The sequence below is a fragment of the Salminus brasiliensis genome, chromosome 10 (assembly GCF_030463535.1).
Source record: "Salminus brasiliensis chromosome 10, fSalBra1.hap2, whole genome shotgun sequence".
Classification (NCBI taxonomy): Eukaryota; Metazoa; Chordata; class Actinopteri; order Characiformes; family Bryconidae; genus Salminus; species Salminus brasiliensis.
In genome coordinates, this window is record NC_132887.1 from 13,654,377 (window position 1) to 13,678,314 (window position 23,938).

Genomic DNA, 23,938 nt, shown 5'->3' on the forward strand with positions numbered 1-23,938 from the left:
CATCATTGATTTGGCATAGTGCAAATAAAGATCAGCTCTATAATATGATACTGACAAAGCAAACCTGAAATAATGTTTTCCTTAAGGGAATCTTCAACGTTTCCACTTTCTACTATATCTGTGAATAGGTCCATATAAATCTTAAGTGAATAAAAAGAGGAATCCTTATATTTCCATATTTCCAGGCAAGGGAATTTCTTAATACATCTGTCCATCTACTAGTATAAGAAGTACAGCATGTTGAATTCTGGTTTTATTGTTTTTGACTATTTTATTGTAAAATAAAATACTAAAGATCAACAGTGACGAGTGTGACTAACCACACTATAGAGAGGCATTTACCATCAAAATATTACATTTAAGGTATTAAATACAAAATTAAGAAATTACTTTTACTAAATAATGACATTGTTCACAGATCAGGCGGCAAAATATGATTGCTAGTTTGTCAATTCAAAAATAACACTTTAGAACACTTGAATAAAGGATAAACAGCTACAGTATGCTAATAACTGTGTTTTTCCCTTGCTTATTTGTCAAGCGCTAAGTATATACACTGATTCTGGACAGGCCTGATGCTAACCTCTGTGGACACTGTAACTGGAGAAAGATAAATATTTCCCCAAATGTCCTTCAAAACACTGCAAGATATAAAATACATGTAATCTACATTATTAGCATATGCATAATTAAGTCTCACCATAGGTATGGCCATAGTATGTCATAAACTAACAACAGAAACTAAGCAATAGGTGCCTGGGTGCCTGGGAAAACTTGTTGCTCCAGACTGGCAACAAACCTTATGAAACAATGCTCAACACCTCATTACTCCACCCCCATCTCATCAGTGCCCATTACTCCACCCCATCTCCTCAGTGCTCATTACTCCAACCCTGTTTCTATTTGGCTGAATTAACACTGGAACCACTGTGCTTTTCCAATATGGAGAGAAATATTACATGCGAAAGGGATGAAGTTGGAGGCAGAATTAGCATTGTGTCTCCTGGACAGGTATGTAAATGCAGTAAATCTGTATAATGTGCTGAACTGTTGGAGTGACAGAACTTGAGTAGGTCACTTAGAGAGCTGAGTAAAGTAATGATTTGGATGAACCTCCTTCAGAGAAATTGATGCAGTACTGGTCAGCTGAAGCTAGCAATGTTAACTAGGTAGTGACTGATCAACTCGTGGGAGCTCATTACAAAAACATACTGGATAGCGCAGAAACTCGACTATTCCTACAGCTGCTAATCACTATGAGTCGAATTCTATGTGTTTACAGGTTTATAATTTTACTATTTAGAAGCTAAATGTCATAGTGGGCAAGATTGATGCATAGTCTGGCCAAATGCCACCATTACACCAAAAAAAGAGTTTGTGGAGTATGTGGGGAGCATGAATAGAAGAACTTAGAGGTGTGCTTTGTGTTCATAGGCAGTAATGGAAGGCAGATCCAAAGATCCAGAGAGATCCAAAAATGTTCACCTTTGTAATCACTAGAGGTGGTGTTTATTGAATCTTGACTAATGCATTTTAAAAGGTATTAGGTTTTGACTTGGGGTCTCAGGTAAGGAATTATCAATTGTTACCTGTAAAAATATAATTAACTAAAGTAATGTCATGCAACTCACTGCAATAATTCACTCAAATAATGTGATTAGAGATTGAGACAAAAATGATTGGATAAATATTATTTATTTAAGCAAATACTGTAAAAACTGTAAAGCCAAAAGTATTTCTGTCAGCATTGTTCATTAATTTGCATTCTAGACCACAATCCAAACACTATATGGAGGGGTCAAATTTTGAAGAGATTCATTTAGATGAAAATCTTCCTGTTTTTTAGAAATTAGTTATTTCTGAGGAGTGAGTTCCATTTTTACTCACTACACTCTACTCTGACTAATCACTGGGACCAGTGGCCACTAGCACTGGTTTTTAAACAGCTGGATAACTAGTGGGAGAGGAATATCACTAGGAGGATGTGGACTGATTTACTACAAAGGAAGTGAGTGAAATCGACTAGTAGGACGGAGGATAATGGCTCTAAACATATCATTTACCACACCTACTAAACCTTGTGGTAACTCCACAGGAGATTTATGGACAACAGACCTACAGTTACATTTGTCTGGTAAACTCATTTATACCATTTCGAATTTCATCTTTCATCACAAAATGTTCACACAAAGCTAATAGAAACTTCTGGTCACTTAAACAGTCATGGTTAGGAGAGATGTAGTGAGAGAAATGCTAGACTGTGTTTTCCACTTTCAAAATAACATGTTTATCAGCAAACCCAAGGGATAATTATCCATACACTATTTAATAATGCCCCAGATTTAACACCTGGGTCCTAACGGGCCTTAAACTACATAATTTGCTTTGTTGTATAGTTCTGCATTTAGAGAAGGGGTCCCACAAAGACTGCATTTGCACAGGGCATAGAATGAATGAATAGACAGGACAAAATTTGACCAAATTTGACATGAATTAAACTCATATTTTATTAAATTCACTCTGTTCGTTAAACAAAGGCTAGAAATCATCTAGTACTACCTGATTATCTAAGTCTAGTTTAAAGGTCCATTTAATATCAGTTAATATTGCACTGATTGATATAATCTATATATGAATACATAAAATATCTATCAATAATTCAACAATTATAATCCACATTAGAGAGTGATACACAGTTGTCCTGTACAATGTATAAAATGGGCTTCACAAATAAAAAAAATACAAATTTATTGCATGTTTTTTAGAAGCTGTTTATATCCATCACTATGCCAAGTGTATTGGTAACATTATCTAATAACATGTTTTCCTTGCATTTATATCTGAAAGGCCCTGTTCGAGTTGTAGCACTACCAATAACTACAACCATTTTGTATAAAATCCTATAAAAATACTACATATACTTATATTAATAAAAAACATATTGTTTCTCAGAGTTCATGTACCATCAGATGTCCGCAACATCTTATGGACTTTTTATGAACTGCCCTTAAATCTTGGATTCCTCCCTCGTTTCTCCTAGCTTGTGATTATTCAAAATGGTTATGTGGCGTCAGCTAGGTCATACCACTGCTCATCCAGCTTCAGTGATGGGCTGGGGATGAGTGAGAATGTTGGTAGTTTTAAGTGAAGATGTCACAGCAGTTGAACTCCCTGAATCGAGCAAAAACAGAATTTAAAACATATAATATAATTAATATATTTATATTTTAATTATATTCAAATCACATATTTTCTTTTGTATCACATGCTATCCCATGATGCACTGCAGGTCTTGTTAATAATACTGACACCAGGCCCTTTAGTGAGCATTTGTAAGCATTTGGATTTTAAAGCAATAGTCATTTATCATCATTAATCATTTATTAATTTATCATTGATTAGGAACCTTTATGTCAACTAAGGTGTTTTTTAGACCTTTAAAAAGTTTGTCACACATCTCTATTACAAACCAGGCTTATTGGGGAACAGTGCTTAATCTATGGCATCGCTCAAAGAACCATCTGAGGCATCAGTATATTTAAGACTACTAAACTCAACATGCGGTGTGTGATGATTTGAGCCTGCAGTTGGCACATTCAGAGGGATATAAGCTTCCATTACTTTCTGACTACTTTAGCCATTTATATGTTCAGCCTGAAGTTTTCTTAAGCCATCTTCTAAATCATATTTGGTGATCATGTCACCCAAGACAGATATGTCTACAGGGCTGCTCTTCCATGTACATTCCCTCTGCATTGCTCTGTCTGTAAGACACTGGGACTAGCCTGCTAGCACACAGACTGCGGCGCTCTCATTAGATTAATCATTCAGCAGTTGGGTGGGGGATACTCATTTTGCCATGGATACACACACAGATGAATGACCATCTCGCTCACAGATTCAGCAGGACTGCTAATTAATCAGCCACAGACCCTGACCCCTACTACACTCAACTTATCTCATACTCATACAACTTCATAAGGGGAGGCGTGGGGGGCTAATCACAAAGAGAACTGGAAGCTCAGAAGAGTCAAAGTCTGTTCGTAATTGAAGGCACAATGACCAGTGTCATTAACAAATAACATGCATCCTCTTACCCTGAAATGGCAAAGAGCATGAGCAACATGAAATGTTGAGACCCCAGCTGAAGGAAGCGTAAGAGTGTATTCAGTTCTCAGCAGCCTCTCATGTCCTGATCCCGAAATTCCCTCCAACGCTGGACCTCCAAGCTACTCGTATTCCACAACCTCACTGTAAATATATGATGACTGTGTGTGGGCGTTTTAATGTGTGTGTGTGTGTGTGTGTCAGGGTGTGCATGCTGCACTGTGCCTTAAGGCACCACTGTTGTCATGGCAACAGACATCTAGAGCCCATGCCTTTTTTTAACATTGACAAAAAGTCAATAAGGTAAGGAATAATGAGGGGACTGGTAGTGTGATCATGCCTGCATACAACAGCACATTGCACACTCACACTGCAAGAATGTACAGATTGCTCGAGTGTGAGACACACACACAGAGAGAGACAGAGAGAGAGAGAGAGCGAGAGAGAGAGAGAGACAGAGAGAGAGAGAGAGAGAGAGAGAGAAAGAGAGAGAGAGAGAGAGAGAGAGAGAGCAATGGGGAGAGAAAGACCAAAGAGAGAACATTAGGAAGATAAAGAGAATGAGAGAGTGAGCACAAAGAGAGAGAGAGACTACAAACAGCAAGGAAGGAGGTAGAGTGAGAGACAGAGAGTGGAGGTGAAGGGCAGTGAACAGGGATAGAAAAAAAGAGTGGATGATGAAGAGCAGAAAGGAAGAGAGCAAAGACAATGAGAGAAAAAGACAGCATGGACAAAGAGAGCTGAGGGAGAGAGAGAGAGAGAGAGAGAGAGAGAGAGAGAGAGAGAGAGAGAGAGAGAGAGCATGGGCAAAAAAAATAGAGAGACAAAAGCAATAAGGTAAGGAATAATGAGGGGACTGGTAGTGTGATCATGCCTGCATACAACAGCACATTGCACACTCACACTGCAAGAATGTACAGATTGCTCGAGTGTGAGACACACACAGAGAGAGAGAGAGAGAGAGAGAGAGAGAGACAGAGAGAGAGAGAGAGAGAGAGAGAGAGAGAGAGAGAGAGAGACAGAGAGAGAGAGAGAGCAATGGGGAGAGAAAGACCAAAGAGAGAACATTAGGAAGATAAAGAGAATGAGAGAGTGAGCACAAAGAGAGAGAGAGACTACAAGCAGCAAAAAGAGGAGAGATACAAAAAATCTGTCTTTTGAGCTCGCTGCTGTGTTCCAAATCTACTATGCTCACCGCACTACCGTTAGTGTATACACTCCTAATGGCGGTGCACTAATTTGCGTGTGCACCAGTGCGCGGTTTTGGACGCGACCCTGGTCTCTCGTGAAGCCACGCCCAAAACGTGAACGCGCACCGCGTTTCAAATAAAGTTGACTTATCCTGAATGCCAAGATGGCAGCCGGTAGGGCGTCCTTGGTGTCTGTCAGTGTTCGGTTTCTTTTTAATCATAACCTGATAGCGAAAACGGCATTAGGCCCTCAGAGTGTCCACAACACGGTCAGACGAGGTGAGTGACGGAGTCGTTTTTTAATTTCATGCTGACAGACAGTCATAAAGAGAGTTCGCATGGCTGTCCGGGGACACCTCTGTAGTTAGCCGGCTGGCTGAATGTGGGTAGCCACATAGCTAGATACCTATAGTGGAGTTGAACTGCCACCACAGACTCAAAATACATTTACTGTAACAGTCCTGCTTTTTATATGTATATAGACATTTCACAATGACATGATTTAAAATAACTCCTTAATATCTCTTATTATTCACTTGTAATGTTTTTTTCCTGAAGTGGTTTAGATGAGCTGAGACACCAATATCAGTCTATCTGTAGATTATTTTTGGTTAATCCATTAGTCTAAAGTATAATTTACTTGTAAGAGTGTAGTATGACAATGTTATCGTCATCGGGTGTATTTGAAGAACTGCTTGTTAACATGACAAACCAGCTAGACTCGTATAGCCCTGTATAGCCTATAGTATAACAGCAGTTCTGGCAAGTAGTCATTATTAATCACAGTTCAGAACTGGGCAGCTGACATCTTATGTAGAGGACTTGTAAACATCAGCCAGTGTATAGTATCTGAATACACTGCATAGTAAGTAGCTGATTAGATGACAGCCCATTATACCTTCATCCTTGTTACAACTTTTAGTTTGTTTTCTTCAGATGTTTAATTAAAGAGTTAAAATGCTTATTGTTGAGATGATCCACGGCTGTTTTTGTAATGAAGCAGTCATTCTAGAAACCCCTGTGTAAACGTATATCTTCCATGCGAGTTGGTTTATTTATTAGCAGGTGTTGTCGCTGTCATGCAAAATCTTTGTCTTTTCCTGCAAAGTTGCCGTTTTTGAGATTTGGAGATTTTAGTCAATTCTAATTCCAGTAGTGAGCAATCTCTGTTGCCAGTTTTTATTAACGTTTATTAACGTTTTATTAAATGTCATTGACTTGAACTTACAGATTTCTAAAAGAAAAGCCAGTATCTAACTACTAACTGCAGTATCTATCAACTAATGTAAAACTTTGTTGTCTGCATATGATCTTAACTCATTGTCATCTATAATTTCTCAACTTTAGCATTTGCATCAGGTGCACTGTCTCAGTCCATTGAAGACACTGTTGCAGCCAACACTCCCAGCAGCCCTTTTAGTGGCCCTTTAGAACATTACAACAATCTGATCCAGAATGGATTACTACAGGAGGACCAACAGCAAAGAGCTGTTCTGCAAGAATTAGATGCAATGCAGAAGAAACTTAAAGGATACAGCAACCATCCCAGGTCTTTCCTTTTGAATGTAAGTGGCAAAAAAAGGTTTACTTATCCTTGTGCAAAATAAATTGCATGTTTATGCTTTGTGTATGGTACTGGATGGGGAACTGCTTAAAGGTTGGCAACAATTATATTTGAATATTTTTCTTCAATCTTTTGCAGCTGTTCTCCAAACAGAAGCCTCCAAAAGGCGTTTACATTTATGGGGATGTAGGTAAGTTGTGATTTATAAGGAAACAGTGGTTATGAGCAGCCTAATACTATGCTGTTTGTCTGGACATGCTGTACAGTACTTGTTCAGTATTGTTTTTGGTTCAAGGATCACGTTTCTTACTTATGAACATTATTTTATGCTTATGTTACAGGCACTGGAAAAACAATGCTGATGGACATGTTTTACAGTCATGTGGAGATAGCAAATAAAAAGAGGGTCCACTTTCATGGATTTATGATAGATGTACACAAACGTAAGTCTGCTCTCCTTAAAATGGCATTTTAATTTATGGATAACTTCAAATCTTGTGTGTGTGTGTGTGTGTGTGTGTGTGTGTATAATGATAATTATTAATAATTAATAAAAAAAATAAATATATTTCTTTCTTCTATCAGCAATAATGCAGATGTGTTCGTTTCTTAGGGATCCATCGCTTGAAACAGAGCATGCCCAAGAGAAAGGCAGGGAAAATGGCAAAAGCCTATGATCCTATTGCACCAGTTGCAGAAGAAATCAGTGAGGAGGCCTCCCTGCTATGCTTTGATGAGTTTCAGGTTACAAAAGTGTCTTTTAGCCTTATTGGTCCTTGTTTTAATATGGTTGACACATGGGCTATTCATGAGCAATAGCATCAGCAAGTCTTGCTTGTGTGAAATGCAGCAGAATTTCTGTTTGCATCAATGTGGCTTCATTGATTTTCTCAATCAAATAGGTCACAGACATTGCAGATGCCATGATTCTCAAGCAGCTCTTCGAAAACCTCTTTCTTCATGGTGTTGTAGTTGTCGCCACATCCAACAGACCTCCAGATGGTAAGAAGTTAAGCAGAGATTTAGGAACGAAACTTTAAAACCCTTACAAAGACCTCAGAACTCAGTCACACATGCAGATGTGTTAATCAGCTTTGCTGGAATTCGTTAACAGTAGCCACTGTTTGCACATGTCAGGAACACAGACAAGATTTGAAGTTGTACTAAGTACAAAGTCCTGTTTTACAGATTTGTACAAGAATGGATTACAGAGGGTGAACTTTGTGCCATTCATAGCTGTGCTTAAGGTAAGTGGTTACCCAAGCTTATTTTCTTATACCCAAGCTATTATTCTAATGAACTGAGATTCTTGCTCACTGATCATTTCAAAGCCTTTCTTGCAATGCAGTAAATTGTAGAGATCTGACAAACTGCACTTTTACAAATTAGGCATTGGCAAGGCATTGTTAGCTGTATGTGTTTTATGACCTAATTTAAGTGTAAGATTTAGGGATCTTCAGTGAATTTTACTGTTGCATTAATGATTTTTCTCATGAGTAGATATTTCTTTTTATAGGAGTATTGCCGAACACTTCGTTTAGACTCTGGAATAGATTACCGCAAAAGAAATCGGCCTGCAGCGGGAAAACTCTTCTACCTGTAAGGGATTTAAGATTCTTAAATTCTTATAAAGCCAACATAGTATTTATAATCCTGTTTACATGATTTTCACATGCTTTACTTGTTTTTTCCAAATGACAAACATTTTCGTTTGTTGTGAATTAGTTCCAGTGAAGATAATGTACAGGCAACACTGGATAAGCTCTTTGATGAATTGGCGTTCAAACAGAATGATAGTAAGTTTCTAGTTTGTTTGTTTTCTATTTTGTCTGTCTACATGGTTTAAACTTACTACATAGTTTCATGTCACATGTTTTGTAAATTTATTAATCAAATTATTATAGAGAAATTAATAGAGTAATTAATCTAATTAATAGACTGTTGCTAGGCACCAATACTGTTACTGTATAATACATTTCTTTCTTTCTATCTTTCAGTAACTCGACCCAGGTCTCTGAAGGTACACGGTAGGATGTTGACACTATACAAAGCATGTGGGACCATCGCAGACTGCACTTTTGAGGAGCTGTGTGATAGGGTGAGCTTGTTTTCTTTAGTAATAAAAAGGGCATTGCCCTGAAGTAAATCTTCTATTCAGGTCTACTGAACTTTCTGTTTTGTTATGTTATTTTTAGCCTTTAGGCGCCAGCGACTACTTAGAAATCTCTACAGTGTTCGACACAGTGTTTATTCGCAACATTCCTTTACTGACTTTGAATAAGAAGACTCAGGCCAGGCGCTTCATCACGCTCATTGATGCATTTTATGACCATAAGGTAAATGTTACAGACAAATCTTCTGACTTCTATTTCTCTTCATGAGATTTTTGAACAAACCTCATGCAGTGCAGTGGAATGTTTTTTTTTCAGGTACGAGTGGTGTTACAGGCTGAGGTGCCACTAGAGGAGCTGTTTGTAAACGAGGGACACCATGATGATGAGAGCCACATCTTAATCGATGACCTGGGCTTGAAAAGGGTAATGAAGCTATTTAAATCACAGGTTTGGAATTAATGGTACGTGCTGCTTTGACGTAAGATGTTTAGAAAGGGTGGGGTTTGTTATTATTAATAGTGACGGTGTATCAGTACCAGCAAAAAATGCTGTAAAGAAAACAAAGAAAACATTTCTGCAACAATTATTACTTTTAAGATAGATGAGAATATGTATGTCGTATTGGAGGAGAAAAAGTAATGCCATCTCTAATTTATCTCTGTTTTAGTCTGGTTATCTTGTGTGTTTTTTAGGATTCGGCCAGTTCACTATCAATCTTCACAGGAGAGGAAGAAGTGTTTGCCTTCCAGAGGACAGTGTCTCGCCTCACAGAGATGCAGACTGAGGAGTACTGGGTGGAAGGTGATCGGAGCTCTTCATAGCACACTCCATAACTGACTGCATATTGCAGTGTATGTATTTTATCAGAACACTGTAAACAATATTTTAACCGGAACTGTACACTACTCTGCTGCACTTTATATTTTTAACATCTTTTTCGAGGAGGATGAGGACTGTAAACATGGGTAGGTTGATGGACTGCATTCCATTTATGGAATTGAAGAAGGGTCTTCTGCCAATCAAGTGTTTGAAAAGGGACTTGCCTTTATGAATATGTTAATTGCTTTCTTTGTCATCTCAACCCACTCTAGTATATTCCATATGCAGTGTTAAGCCAAGGTACAGGTACAGTCAATAAGGATCTATTTAAAAAGGAAGTAATTTATTTATTTTTTAAAACATTGCTTGACTTCTTATCCACAGTTGATAATCTTATATTACATAAATATGACAAAAGTTCCATTCTGTAGCTGTTCAGCAAACATGAGCGTTCTCTATATGCACACATGCAAAGCTGGTATTTTAGTGGACACACATCCAGCATGTGCCTTGCCTTTTATGTTTGTCTTTATCCTTTTGGGTTTATGTGCCAAATGGGTTCAGTTAGGTTCATTCTTACATGACCATTTCCAAGCTTGATGTGTTTTAATTAAACAGACTGGTTTTGTTATGGTGCCTTTTAGAATGGTGTAAATGATTTCTGTTCTGGTTGTCGTGTTGTCTCATTCAAAATGCAATATATGCTGGAAAGGTATGAAACAAAGTGGTTATGTTTGGACTGAAATCCTCAGGAGACTGGAAAAACATACTTTAACCACTTGTTTCTGGAGATGTATACTGTATTTGTTTTTTGACAGCCTGGAACAGCACAATTCTGGAGTCTTCAGTAACCCTCCTCAACGTCAGTGAGCTAGTTAATCTGTTAAATGCAAAATGGAAAGTTCTTTGGGAATATTTAGACATTTACAAAAAAGCTGTTTGTGCAGCTGTCCTATGTGGATTGTTTTCATGAACGTAAATACTGGGAACCCAGTATTTGAGGGGGGGAATGAAAATAAATAATATATATATTTGACCAATTTAAAGAATGATGAATGGTTAAATCATATGATAATTGATGATTGCAAATAATTGAAACTATCATTACTTCATAATAATGTGTGAATATTAATTATCAAAACATATACTGTATACATGAAGTATTTTTGCAGTATTATCTTATTACTGCAACACACTGACAACCACTGTGGTTTATATTCTTTTTGTGAAACATTTTGTTTTGAGTTACAAGGAAAACATAAAGGGGAGAGATTCAATAGTTTAAACTGTTAAATGTTTTTTTTTATTAAATGTATAGTTTCATTAATAAATTTAAATGTTTGCAGTAGTCAGAACTGAAGAGGCAACAGTTCCTTTCTTCTATTCATTCCAAACAAGCCCACGTGCACTACTTACTCATATCGGCAGATACGTTGTGAGCCTTTCTCTCTGAGCAATAGTGGAACTGGGATTGTCATGCCATACCAGGTGCAACTCCATAGATGGTCTCTACTCATGCTGGAACATTACCACAAAGAGCCCATATGCTTCTCTAGTTATTTATTTATTTATATTTTATTCTGTTTCACTTACAAGGTTTGTCAGGTTTTGTGAGCACAAGGCAGTCGTGACTCATTTTCACATGGGTGTTTTTCAAACCTTTCTTTATTCCTAAGAATTAAACAGACTGTTTAACTGGGAGGCTTGTAAGACTGATCTATGTAAATGACCTGTGTTCTTATTGGTTGCCTTGTATTGGCTTGAATGCTTGAGCTGCCTGTAGACTCATCAGGCAGAGACTGTATATGTAGCTACATGTGTAACAGTGTAATTAACAATTAGTAGTTTAATGTCCATATACGTACTAAATGGACTTGGGGAGGTGGTACACTGTTTTTGTTTTTTTTTTATTTATTTAATACTGTATATGTGTAAGAATATATACCATATTTGTAGGAAGTGTTCCGTTTTCCTTGATATTGGCCCTTTAAGGCGCGCTTCCCTCCGTGGACTCCAGGGGGCAGACCTCTGCCTTCTACCCCAACACCTCCACCCCCCTCCCTTCTTGTTGCTGCGGAAGACTCGGCAGGCAGCGCATTAACGAGGCATTTTAGTTGCATCGGATCGCCCAGGATGTGGGGCGCGGAGCCCTGCTGCACTTGGATCCGCGCTTATGGAGGCGCGCTTATGGGGAAGGTGAACTGTGGAGCAGCCGCTTAGCGCTACTCGCCGCAGGCGGACGGTGGAGGGAGTGATGGCTTGATTCGCCGCTTGGACCCCTGCACCTACCATGAATTCGCCCCCGCTTTCTGGGCGCTGGGAAGCTGCCTGCTCTTCATTCAGCCTGGGCAGCAGCGAGTAGAGAGAAGGCTCGAAAAACATTATCAAAGATGGCAGCTGCGTTTGGAGATAATGTTACCAGCGTGCTGGGTTTGCTGGGAGAGTCCGGAGCGCCCGTGTGCCGCCGTTGCTTTTGCAATGCAGCAGCCAGAGGAGGTGAACGTTGACCAGATCAGCCTCGTCGATTCTCCCTGCTGTCGCTGTGCGTTTTGCATTCAACTGCTTTTAATGCCTGTAGTTCCAGAATGAAAGGCAGACATCACTGGCGCTTGGCTGCACACGTGGAGAGAAAGTGAGAGAGAGAGAGAGAGAGAGAGAGAGAGAGAGAGAGAGCTGGAGAGCAAAAAAATCTATGTAGTACTTCAGAAAACAGAAAAGCGGCGAGCACCAACTGCGCGCAAGTTTGCATGCAAATCTGCGTGGAGCACGAGCTTTTTATGTTTGTGGTTTAACACATTAACGAGCCCCCATGAGTCGAAAGTGTTCAGCTGAACCCCTTTTCTAGAGCCATCAGTCCATTAATGGAATGCGAGGCGACCCTGCTGTGGCTGCTGCTTGAACCGTCGTTTCGTCTCGAAGCCCCCCAGCACACAAAGCGCTCGGAGAAGCTGGAGGAAACATGGCAGAGGCGTGCTGTGGCTTGGTGAAGCCTGGAGACGGAGACGTGGACGTGGACGTGGACATAGACCCGGACTTCGAGCCCCAGAAGAGGCCGCGCTCCTGCACTTGGCCGCTGCCTCGACCCGACTCCAGCTCGGGCAAAGCAGAGCCTAGCGAGGCGGACATTATCCCCGAGGAAGAGGATGATGAAGATTCTCCGGACAGCCGTGTGGTCAGCGGCAGCAGCAACGCACACGCAGCGGACATCCCGGGCTATCCGCAGGGCGAGCAGAAAGGCAGCAGTGCTGCTGCTCCTGCAGTAGAGGGTAATGGCACTTCTGCTGCGGCTGCTGCTGCTGCTGCTGCTTCCTCCACTGACCGAGCCTCTCACGGCTCTCCTGTTAGTGCCCAGCCTTTGGCCCCTGCAGGCAGCGACTCCAGCCTGAACAGTCTTGGGCCACAGCAGCCCAGAAAATCATCTGCCCGCAGAAATGCGTGGGGCAACTACTCTTATGCAGATCTCATCACTCAAGCCATAGAGAGCTCGCCTGACAAGAGATTGACGCTGGCCCAGATTTATGACTGGATGGTCAGATCTGTGCCATACTTCAAGGACAAAGGTGACAGCAACAGCTCTGCGGGGTGGAAGGTATGTCCAGTGCACAGTAGACCTCTAAAGGCTTTCATTTGTCTGTCACAACAGTAGTAATTGTAATACTAATCAAGATGATGATGATAAAGAAACAACCCCATACAGAAGATTTCCATCATAGGGAATTACCATTTAACCAAATAACTGTATAAACATTCAGATGGTTATTTGAGTGAAGAGCTCTTTTTAGAGGTGTGCTACTATTATTATGTTAGTAATTACACATTTCATTTATAGGTTATTATATTATTTTTCATGTACAAAACATGTACAGTTATTGCTACTGTATGGGACGGACCAGAGAGGTAAAATGATAAAGATGAAAATTGTACTAACAGGGTTGTGTACCCTGCAGATTAACTGGGTGATGTCAGGGATACGCCATAGGGCGTTTTAGTAATACCAGATAAATAGAGCAAGGTTGCAAATGATAACCCCCCCCCCCATTTCATTTGTTCAGACCATACTTCTATCTCCCAACAACATATGGGAGAGGTAAGCTTATAGGCAGAAGCACAGAACGACTGGACCAGCAGAATTGTGGGCTGTTATTGAGTAAAAGTAGGTATAATCTGCATGAATAGAAACCGAGGGACTTTCCTGACCTCATACAGTAAACAAAAAAACCATTGCAGAGATTCATCAGCAAAAGGCCTGTACACATGCAGTTGTTCATATGGTTGAATCAGTATAACCTTTAGCACAGAAAACGCAGCAGGTGAAAAAAGGCCCCTGCTTGTACAAGTCTCCTGCCTGAATGCAGATATCCACACCAGGTATTGCATGTCCTTCCTCATCCATCCTCATCAACTTTAATAGGGGCCTTTCCCTATTTGTGCACATGATTGTGCACAGAGCTTTCACTGTACTTGGTACTCTCATTCTTGTTTGACTTCAGGGATTAGCTTGGCCGGGAAAAGCAATTTATCCAACATGGAACCAAGTCTAATGAATGCTCATGGCTTGGCTGGATTTGAATAAGAGGCAAACATTTGAAAATCTGTTTTACAGTCCTGCAGTTTTGAGGGCAGTGAAGAGAGGAAATCACTACTGTCGAAGTCTTCTGAGCACATATGGTACTTGTTTTAAGAGCCTGGTCATTGCATTGCAGCTGAGTATTTTTAGTTGTGTTGATTGTAAGTAATAGTCCTTATTATAGAATATCTTTAATTTAGTAGGAAATGCATGTGTAAAAGCTCAGTATTTTGTCTTTTATTGTGAAAGAACTGAATGTTCACTAGTGACTGTAGAGAAGCATGGCCTGGAGTCGAGGCAGCATACATCATCTGCATGCTTTTGCATCTGCCTGCATCCAAGTGAGGGGGAGGGGGAGGGAAAGAAAAGCCATGTGGATTTCGTAGGTGCAAGCCTTGAGATTGGCTGTTCGGGCCCCACCTCCGCTTCCTATTGGCTGGTGCCTTCAGCATAGGAATCAATCAGCTGACTGAAAACTATGTAGGTCAGTGTGTAGCAAAATGTGAGGAGCTTGGTGTTTGACTCTGAGATCGAGCTTTGTGTAAACTGGCGGCGCTCCAGTCCTCTTCTGAGTAGTGCTTTGCTGAAAAGGGACAGCAGCATGGTTTAGGGAGGATGGGGGAGGGAAGCACTAGAGATTCCAGCCCATTATTAGAGCCATTTTATTTATAGCTAGTAGACTATTATGAATAGAAAGAAAGAAAAGACAATGGCACATTATTTCCAAACAGGAATTTCAACAGATTTATGTCATTAGATGCATCCAGTCTTTTTAAGAAATCTAAATGTTGCATTGAGCTCCGACATATCTTCATTTTTGGACCGACTTAGAATTTTGTTTTAATAATTACACCTTTTTTAAATGCAGGCAGTTTTGGCACAAAAAGAAGAAAACATTTGGAGCGTTATAGTCTGCTGTTTAATTAGTGTAGTTCCTCCTTAATACTAATAATTAAGAAAGACCAACAAGCAGTCTTTCTCATCATTAAAGTAAATGAAAGTAAAACTTGTGAACGTCACATTGCCTTCTGTTTATTTATGCAGTTTGGTTTTGTTGTATGATGTTGCCCATTAGAAAGGTGAGTTGGAACATGCTCGTTTTGGAGAATTTTACAGATGTTTATTTAAACATTTTTCCTTCTTGCTTTAATGTGACCCACATTTGTTCACTATTTTGGTCATACATCTGGCTCACAGGGATAGATGTTTTTTTTTTCTTTGTTTGTTTGTTTGTTTGTTTTTAAATATATAAATGGACTGGACTGACAAACCATACAGATCAAAGAAATTCATATGGGTCTAATGTATATCACTGGATATTGGTGGCTTTTTTTTTCATTTATTTTTTTTTACCTGTGATAAGCTTATCTCAACTTATTGTAGAACCAGAAAATGACCAAATACATCATTCATTTTGCTCGCAGGGTGACCAAGTGAACACTGTGCAGTTTTAAATCAGTCATTCAATAAATGTTACGCCGTCAATCTAATGGCTGTTAACCAGCGTGTGGTGTCTGTTCACCACAGAACAAATTCAAGTCTGGCTGGAAAAGCCCAATTTTAGTCGAGAATGACTGGCGACTGATAATCAGCTGCTGTTGAAAGGACGGAAAGCTGCTTTTGATGGTTTTTAGTCCCCGTGGTTCTGGATCTGTAGCTCACTCACTATACTAGCCTTTGCTTAACTAGCTCAGCTGCAGCTGCAGTGAACTGTCTGATAGTGGAGCTGTAGCCGAGCTGAATCTGGTCATTTTTCTGTTTACTAACTGCTGAGCTAGTTACTAACTTTCTGTTCACTAACTGCTGTGTTTGGACTGGGAGATGGCTATCATGGCTTAGATAAGTCAGCTAGCAGGCTAAACACCACAGCACAGACTGTGTTCTAGCTAACCCACAGCACACTCATCCTATCTCTCTTTATGTGACAATATGTGAATAAACAAATTTATAGTAATGTGGTCTTGAAAACTGTTTGGTGGATTATAAAATAGTTTGGTATGAACGTGATTTACTGATCATGCATGCTACAATGGTTACAGTCATTCGAGGCCAAACCTTGTTTCTGCAGAAATGGCATTTTTATGTGTACAACAGTGTTTGAGTAGGACATGTCCCTCACAGTCCAAGATCAAGCACAAATGTCATCCACCTAACAAACCAGTGGATGCGAGTCAGATTAGTTGTTAAATCCAATCAGTTTTCTTGGCCTTGCTAAGCTAAGTAAAAAAGGAAAACTGCTTACGCGTGTTAAGAATGCGATGTGGTGTGTGTTCTACTCTGAGAGTAGAAAGTTCCCTGTGGATTAAATCCAGTAATTGGCTTGAAGCAAAGGGTTTAGTTGACATGTCACCAGGATAGTCCATTCACTCTTTGACAAGCTCCGGCAAGGTTATGCCAGAGGCAGAACAGAATTTTGATGGTCAGAGTAGTTCTCTCTGAGTAATTAAAAGGTAAACAGTCAGCACAAACACAGCATTGTGCATAGTTAAACATTTTTTGTTACATTTAAAAAAAATATATATAAATAATCATACAGATTGATGAAGTAAATTGATAAAATATCAATATAGGAAGGTAAATGATCCAAATATATAAGACTAGTGAGATGTTTAATTTGACATTAACTGTAACATAATCCTTTCTGATCAGGAAAGTAGTATTGCCAGTGAAACCATAAAATGTCCAAACACAATTACAAATACATTTTTTTTCATCCAATTAACAATTTTAAAACTATTTATAAAATCAAAATATCACAATGGTTACAACATATTTGTAACACCAGCTGTAACACCAGCTGTAGTCATTATTAGCTTCTGGCTTTTTAAGGTGCCCTACAATAGTATTTATCTTGCCGTAGTTGAAAAACAAGAGTTTGAATTGCAGTGATATGAGATTTTCACGGTAAGATAACCGCCTCAGGAAATATCATGGTTTTGAGATCTAACAGTATACGGTAGAGTTATACAATATTGGAAAAATTTATCAATAAAAAAAAAAAGGATTTATTATGGATAATATGGATTAATCAATTAATTATCTCCATTAATCAATTGATTGTGTTTTACAACAGCATTTTGAATTTGGTTGCATTTTGTTTTCAATACTATTATGAAGCAAATGTACATGGTTATGTAGGACAACCATACATTTTCATACCATGGTATACCTGAAACCGGTATACCACTGCAATCCTAAAATTGACATACCAAAAAACCCAGTGTTGTCTCTTCATTGAAAAAAAGCATGTTTAGATCGGCTAGGTCCATCACTCTGACATGCAAGGCAATTTGTAATGGAAACTCTAAGCAAGATTACTTCAACAACAGCTGTTATCTCCTGTTTTTACAGAACTCCATCCGACATAACTTGTCACTCCACAGCCGATTTGTCAGGGTCCAAAATGAAGGGACAGGAAAGAGCTCCTGGTGGATGGTCAACCCAGATGGTGGGAAGGGTGGCAAAGTTCCACGCCGGCGTGCAGTTTCCATGGACAATAGCAACAAGCTCATCAAGAGTGCCCGTGGCCGTGCCGCAAAGAAAAAGGCAGCTCTCCAGGCTGCTCAGGATGGGAGCTCTGAGAGCTCCTCCAGCCTCTCCAAGTGGACAGGTAGCCCCACCTCGCGCAGCAGCGATGAGCTTGACACCTGGACAGACTTTCGCTCCCGCACTAACTCCAATGCCAGCACTATCAGTGGCCGACTGTCTCCTATCCTGGCCAACCTAGAGGTGGATGAGGTTCCTGATGATGACTCGCCCCTCTCTCCCATGTTATACTCCAGTCCCAGCAGCATGTCTCCTTCAACTGGCTTAACGGAGCTTCCCCGGCTAGCAGATCTTGCAGGCACCATGAATCTTAATGACGGCCTCTCTGACAACTTAATGGACGACCTGCTGGACAACATCAGTCTAACAGCTTCGCAGTCTCCAGGCCAAGATGACAATGGTGCCAGCTTACAAGGAAGCCCTGTGTTTACCTTCAGCTGCCCTGGCAGCAGTCTTGGGGTTCCCTCCGGCAGCTATGGTCCTAACTCCATGTTCAGCACATCATCCGTTACAGGCCTTCGCCAGTCACCCATGCAAACAATCCAGGAGAACAAGCAAGCCACTTTTCACTTCAGTAAGCAGAGTCTGCAGGATCTGCTTAGCACTGAGCCACATAGCCCCAGCGATGTCCTGCTCACCCAGTCTGACCCGTTGATGTCACAAGCCAGTGCCTCCATTTCCTCTCAGAGCACCCGCCGCAGTGCCCTACAAGCCGGGTCTGGAGGACAAGCTGGACTCAAGAAGTCCTCCCTGTCCGCATGGAGAGTGAACGGAGTCTTGGGGTCAACAAGTGAGTCAGACTACCAAAGCTTGATCAAACAACATCTCCAACAGTCTCCGTCCAGGAGCACATCTATGCAGCTCAGCTCTTCTGATTCCTTGTTGTCAGGTCTCAATGGCATTGTGCCCTGTGTTCAGTCAACATCTCAGGACCGATTCTCCACTGACCTAGATCTCGAAGCCTTCAGTGGTAGCCTTGATTGCGACATGGATGCCATCATCCGGAATGACCTGATGGATGCAGACGGCTTGGAGTTCAGCTTCGATTCTCATCTCATTTCCAGTCAGAATGCGAACCTGAATTCAGGGAGTCTCTCGAGTACCAAACAAACCTCTTCCCAAAGCTGGGTACCAGGCTGACCAGCTAAGCACCTGGAATGTAGTTACTGGGCAGAACAAAGCTTTAAACAGTGTCCTGTCCTTTCAAACACTGTCCTGTGCAAAGGCCATGTACAGTATGCTGTAGAAATGCTATTTAAAAACTACTGGAATGAGTTGAATTCAAGTTACTTACCTACACAGTTGATGTTGTGATGGTTTTGTGGCCATATGTTGTGAATCGTCATGATCCTAGGCGTGAATATGATGGACAACCTGATGCACTGTGTGCAGTTTAGAAGTCTAGAAGTGCTTGCAGTTTGACTTGACCATCAAGGACGATGTCTGAAGGGACTCAACAAAAGAAAGACTGTACCGTAGCTGGAAAGTTCTCTGAAGGTTACCGTTTAATAAATACATTAAAACCCTGTCTTTGTTCCTTAGCCTACTTTGTACAGAACTAGGCCTAGAGAAGAATTTTACCGTTAGGTTTAGAATATTCTTTTTAGTCGTAGTTTAGGAGATATTCACCTTTCTGGTCCTTATTAATAGAAACACTTGTCTTCTGCCAAACCGGTCATTATTTCGTAGATTGATGGCCTGTTTACAACATAAGTTCCAGAGAATGTTGTTCTTGTTCTTGTCTTCAAAATCAATGCTTTTGTTCAGACTTCATTCTCATACGTAAACCAGAAAAAGGGAAGAAAACAATTATATGTGATGTATGAAACACTGTTTTATTTTCTGGTGCACTGCATTAATGTTCTTTTAAACATTCAAAGAAAGGAACATTTTTTTCCAGCTCAAAGTACTTGATCCTGTGCATTTTTCCATCATCTTCATCCTGACCTCATGTGAAAGATTAATCATTTTAAAGTAGTCTCTGTGATGTGTATGTTGAAATGCTTAGCATATTTATTCCAGAGGTTAGAAGCTGTACAAATACAGGTAAGATTTCAGAAAACAGGAAAGGCCACTACAACAATTGTGTATAGTTGAGAAACCACCATTTATAAGCTTATAAGGCTGCAAAGGCACACTTTAGCCTTCTCTTTGTACATATCTGCACACAGGGTGGTGCTAAACAAAAAAGAGCATAACTTCTGCTCTGATGGCAATATGCAGTGAGGATCTTCAATTCACAGACCTGGTTTAGTATTACAGACAAGTTACATGCACTGTATTTTACATAGGTTCTTGAACATGACAGAACAAACAAATTAGTTCATCAACAGGGAGGCTACTGTTTGTGTGCTCAGTGGCAGTAGTGCCATTCAGGGATCCCTGTCACTTGTTAACATGGCAAGTTCGCAATTGTTTCTTTGTCATGGTTGAATGTATATTTGTTCAGTTCCGTTCCAGACCCAAAACTCCAACACTGTCACACGCACTGATGAACAGTCTTTTTGTGAGCTGTGTGTTAGTTAGAGTGGCGTTTACACTGTTTACATTATTCCACTGTGCTATTAAAACCATACAAAGTATTAACATTTGCTCACCAGACCTTTGGGTATTTATTTCAATTTTTGTTTTCATTTACAGCCCTTTGAAAAATGTGTTCCACTTTTTGTTTTTAATGCATTAAGAGGAATTCAGATGATCACAGTCTAGAAAATTATGTACCATACACCCTATATGCCATAACTCGCTGTATTGAACCTATTTACCCAATAGATACACTCGTGTGTTTGCTGAACTATCCCTGTGCATTAATATTTTGAATAAGTTAGGTAGTACGAGATATGGTGCATGTAAATAAAGCTTTGTACAGCACTATGATTCTCCTGGGTCCTTGTTGTCTTTCAGTGAGGAGTTTGTGTTTATATATGTGTATATTTGTATTCATAAATATTTTATTATATATATATATATATATATATATATATATTTATTTATTATTACATATATATATTTATATATATATATATTTTTTTATGTAGGTGTGTGGGTGTACACAGTCATTACCATGTAGGGACACTTTGTAGTTCTATAAATACAGCTTGTAGTCCATCTGTTTCTCTGCATTCTTTGTTAGCCTCCTTTCCTCCTTTTTTCAGTGGTCAGGACTCCACAGGACCACCACAGAGCAGGTATTAATTGGGTGGTGGATCTTCTTTTTTTTTTCTTTTTTTTTTCAGAGTCATGGACACCTAAGGCTCATTGTTGTGAGCCATCGCTGGTCCGTCTGGTCTGATCCCACAGAAGAGCAGCTGTAGCACTAGCTGCTGAACAGGTTAAGGGTGGCTATGACATAAATGTACAGCTTGCTGCATACAGGGCTGCATAGATATAGACTGTTCAGCGTGTCCATGCAGGGTGTTTGTGTACACTGCTTACCTGGAAAAAAAAAACCCATTAATGTGCTATGGGAAGAAGGCAAGCCTTCAGAAGCAGACTGATGCTCTAGACAATGTTCTTGGAAACTTTGGGTCCTAAGGAACATGACAAAGATAAATACACTGTATGGATAACGGTTTCGGACACCTGCTTTTTCAATGTTTCTCCTGAAATCAACTATTTAAAAAGTGTATCCTGTTTTTGTAGTAGAAACTTTCTACTGTCCAGGGAAGAAGGCATTTTACTAGATTCTTGGGCCATTGCTGTGAAGAATGGACTCCTCCCAAAAGTATCGGATGGAGCACCATTATTCCAGGGAACACAGTTGCACTGCTCCACATCTCAATGCTGGGGTGGCTTTATACCCCTCTTCCCCTCTAATGCCAATAGTTTTATGTTTATCAAGTCCAGAGAGTCCTATTCTATTGTTAGTACTTCTCTACAGGGAAAAGGCAAGCTGTGTGTGTGCATTTGCACATCTGTGTCAGCAATTGGTGCAACTTAAATTAGCTGAATGTATTTATTAAAAGGACTGTCCTGTCCACAAACACTTGGACATATGGTGTTTATTCTTCTTTTGACATTTGCATCCAGGATTTCTTGGTACCATAAAATTGTAATTCATCAGTCTTCATCTCTTCAGTTATGGTCAGCCTGTGCCAACTCATCCTCAGCATTCGGTTCTTGGTTGACAGAAGTGAAACCCAACGTGGTCTTCTGCTGTTGTAGCCCATCTGCCTCAAGGTTTGACATGTTGTTCATTCTGAGATGCTTTTTTGCTCCCCACAGTGGTAAAGAGTGGTTACCTGAGAAAGCATAGTCTTTCTGTCCACTTGAACCAGTCTGGCTTTTCTTCAGTAACCTCATCATCACCTCTCATCAACTGATTTTGTTACTACACCATTCTGAGTAAAATCTAGAGATCAACAACTCTAGAAATAATCAAACCAGCCCGTCATGCACTGCAAAAAAAGCCCTTGGGTTCTCATGGAGCTCATCACAGCTCTGCACACAGGCTTGCTTTACAATGCTCTGATGTGTATTAGCAAGTCTTATCACATGTAGGTACATCTGAAGAGTTGTCGTCTTGATGTCGTTTTAAGGTGTCACTGTGTTCCACTCATTGTTATTTACTGAAAATGTGGAGGTTCTCATTAGAACAATCGATCAGTACAGAGGGTGCTTAATCAGCCAATTAAAGGCTTTTTAGCCATGATGAAGGCTTTGGCTGCCAAGCATCTGCATAATGGTATCTGTTTGATCTTGCTGGCTAAGCCTATCTATAGACAAACACACTGTTATGCTTAATTGAAACCCAGGCCTGTGCTCTCGATAGACCATCTCAAATGAAAATGATTATGGGTATTTTCTGTTGACGCTGCCATTTAGAGTTGCCGTAGGATTATATATGAAATATAAGGGATTAAACTCCAGCCAGAAAGCGTAAATCAATAGAATGAGAGAGTATTTAGGTGGTTCTTTTATTGTGGTGGGCAATCAAATAATGGAGTGGGTGGATTCTGCAAACTCAGCAAACCCTTTTTACACAATTACTGTGCCTTTCATTTGACCAGTCTTTATGAACACTGTTCATGAGTGTAAGAAGTACTGCCTTGTAATTCAGTACACTGAGGTGATCTTCTGCTTTCATTCTACCTCTACCTACTCATACCTACCTACGAGATCCCTTGTAGTGTACATCATTATTTCCTTCCTGGCTGCATCCATGGAGGACAGCTGAGATCAGTAGTAGCTTTAGAGGCTGCATGCATCAGATTTGTCTGCAGATACATCACAGCAGACGGTAGGGCTTTACATGACATAATTCCTCTGTTTTATCTATTCACATGCATATGCTGCAAACACAGTGCTCATTGATGGGCAACAGACAATAGTATTTCCTGTATTTGAATGGAAATCCATTCACAAGCATCTTACAATGCATGTGTGGCTTTGAAACGTCCTGTAGGGAAGAAAATGATGAGTGTCCCCACCCCCAGTGACAATAGATGTAAAGTGTGCCATATGTCCTTGTGCAGTCATTGGTGGGCACCTTGGTGATGATTTCTCATTGGATATAGGCTACCTTTGCTGCGAACCAATCATTTGTGCTGTATCCAAGTGAATTTGGGATGTTGAGCTATTTAAAACCATACTGGGCAAAAGTAAAAAGAATCTGATTGTACAAAATGACATGTAGTGCTTTTGCACTTCATGTCATTGCAAATATGGGTTTTCTGTGCTTATTATAATAATTACCTCACCACATGAGATAATTATTATTTATTGTTTAGAAGAATAAAACATTTACCCCAATGAAATGCAGACAATAGTGAATTCTAAATGCACTAGTTGTCTTTTTTATTTTCATCAAACGCCCTACATTTACATCTATGTCTAAAAATATGATTGGATAAAAAAGTAAAAAGCAATAATAGTAAACTGTAGCTATTTTATTGTGCTATACTGAAATATCAGACATCATTTATAAGGCTGCACCACACATACCCTACTGACCTAGATTTTAGACTCCTAACACTCAGTCAATTGTAGACTCCTTAAATAACCTGCACCTCTTTAAATATTAATTGGCTAA

The 23,938-nt window shown here is 39.9% G+C and overlaps 3 protein-coding genes across 3 annotated transcripts in view; 2 read left to right on the plus strand and 1 right to left on the minus strand.

Annotated features, from left to right (window-relative positions):
- vsnl1b (visinin-like 1b) overlaps positions 1-4,265 on the minus strand; it is a 15,561-nt gene extending 11,296 nt beyond the window's left edge. The window contains exon 1 of the mRNA XM_072689309.1: positions 4,098-4,265. The gene's annotated coding sequence lies outside the window, so the exon portion shown is untranslated. The remainder of the gene's footprint in view (positions 1-4,097) is intronic.
- A 1,196-nt stretch (positions 4,266-5,461) lies between these two features.
- Positions 5,462-11,542, plus strand: afg1la (AFG1 like ATPase a). The gene is made up of 13 exons (XM_072689311.1): positions 5,462-5,576; positions 6,645-6,862; positions 7,000-7,051; positions 7,203-7,304; positions 7,475-7,605; positions 7,764-7,863; positions 8,050-8,108; positions 8,378-8,460; positions 8,587-8,657; positions 8,859-8,959; positions 9,057-9,197; positions 9,291-9,398; positions 9,668-11,542. The coding sequence occupies exons 1-13, from the start codon at positions 5,462-5,464 to the stop codon at positions 9,794-9,796; spliced, it is 1,410 nt and encodes a 469-aa protein (XP_072545412.1). The 3' UTR covers positions 9,797-11,542.
- Positions 11,543-11,805: 263 nt separating this feature from the next.
- Positions 11,806-20,773, plus strand: foxo3a (forkhead box O3A). The gene is made up of 2 exons (XM_072689310.1): positions 11,806-13,383; positions 17,713-20,773. Exons 1-2 carry the CDS (start codon positions 12,754-12,756, stop codon positions 19,045-19,047), a joined length of 1,965 nt encoding a protein of 654 aa, XP_072545411.1. The 5' UTR covers positions 11,806-12,753; the 3' UTR covers positions 19,048-20,773.
- The last annotated feature ends 3,165 nt before the right edge of the window (positions 20,774-23,938 follow it).

Excerpts from the sequence above, each read along its gene's own strand:
- foxo3a (XM_072689310.1), top strand. The coding sequence starts at position 12,754 with ATGGCAGAGGCGTGCTGTGGCTTGGTGAAGCCTGGAGACGGAGACGTG. Across the intron at positions 13,384-17,712 it reads ACAGCTCTGCGGGGTGGAAG|AACTCCATCCGACATAACTT; the intron begins GTATGTCCAGTG and ends CTGTTTTTACAG.
- afg1la (XM_072689311.1), top strand. The coding sequence starts at position 5,462 with ATGGCAGCCGGTAGGGCGTCCTTGGTGTCTGTCAGTGTTCGGTTTCTT. Across the intron at positions 7,305-7,474 it reads TATGATAGATGTACACAAAC|GGATCCATCGCTTGAAACAG; the intron begins GTAAGTCTGCTC and ends TTCGTTTCTTAG. Across the intron at positions 8,658-8,858 it reads GGCGTTCAAACAGAATGATA|TAACTCGACCCAGGTCTCTG; the intron begins GTAAGTTTCTAG and ends TCTATCTTTCAG.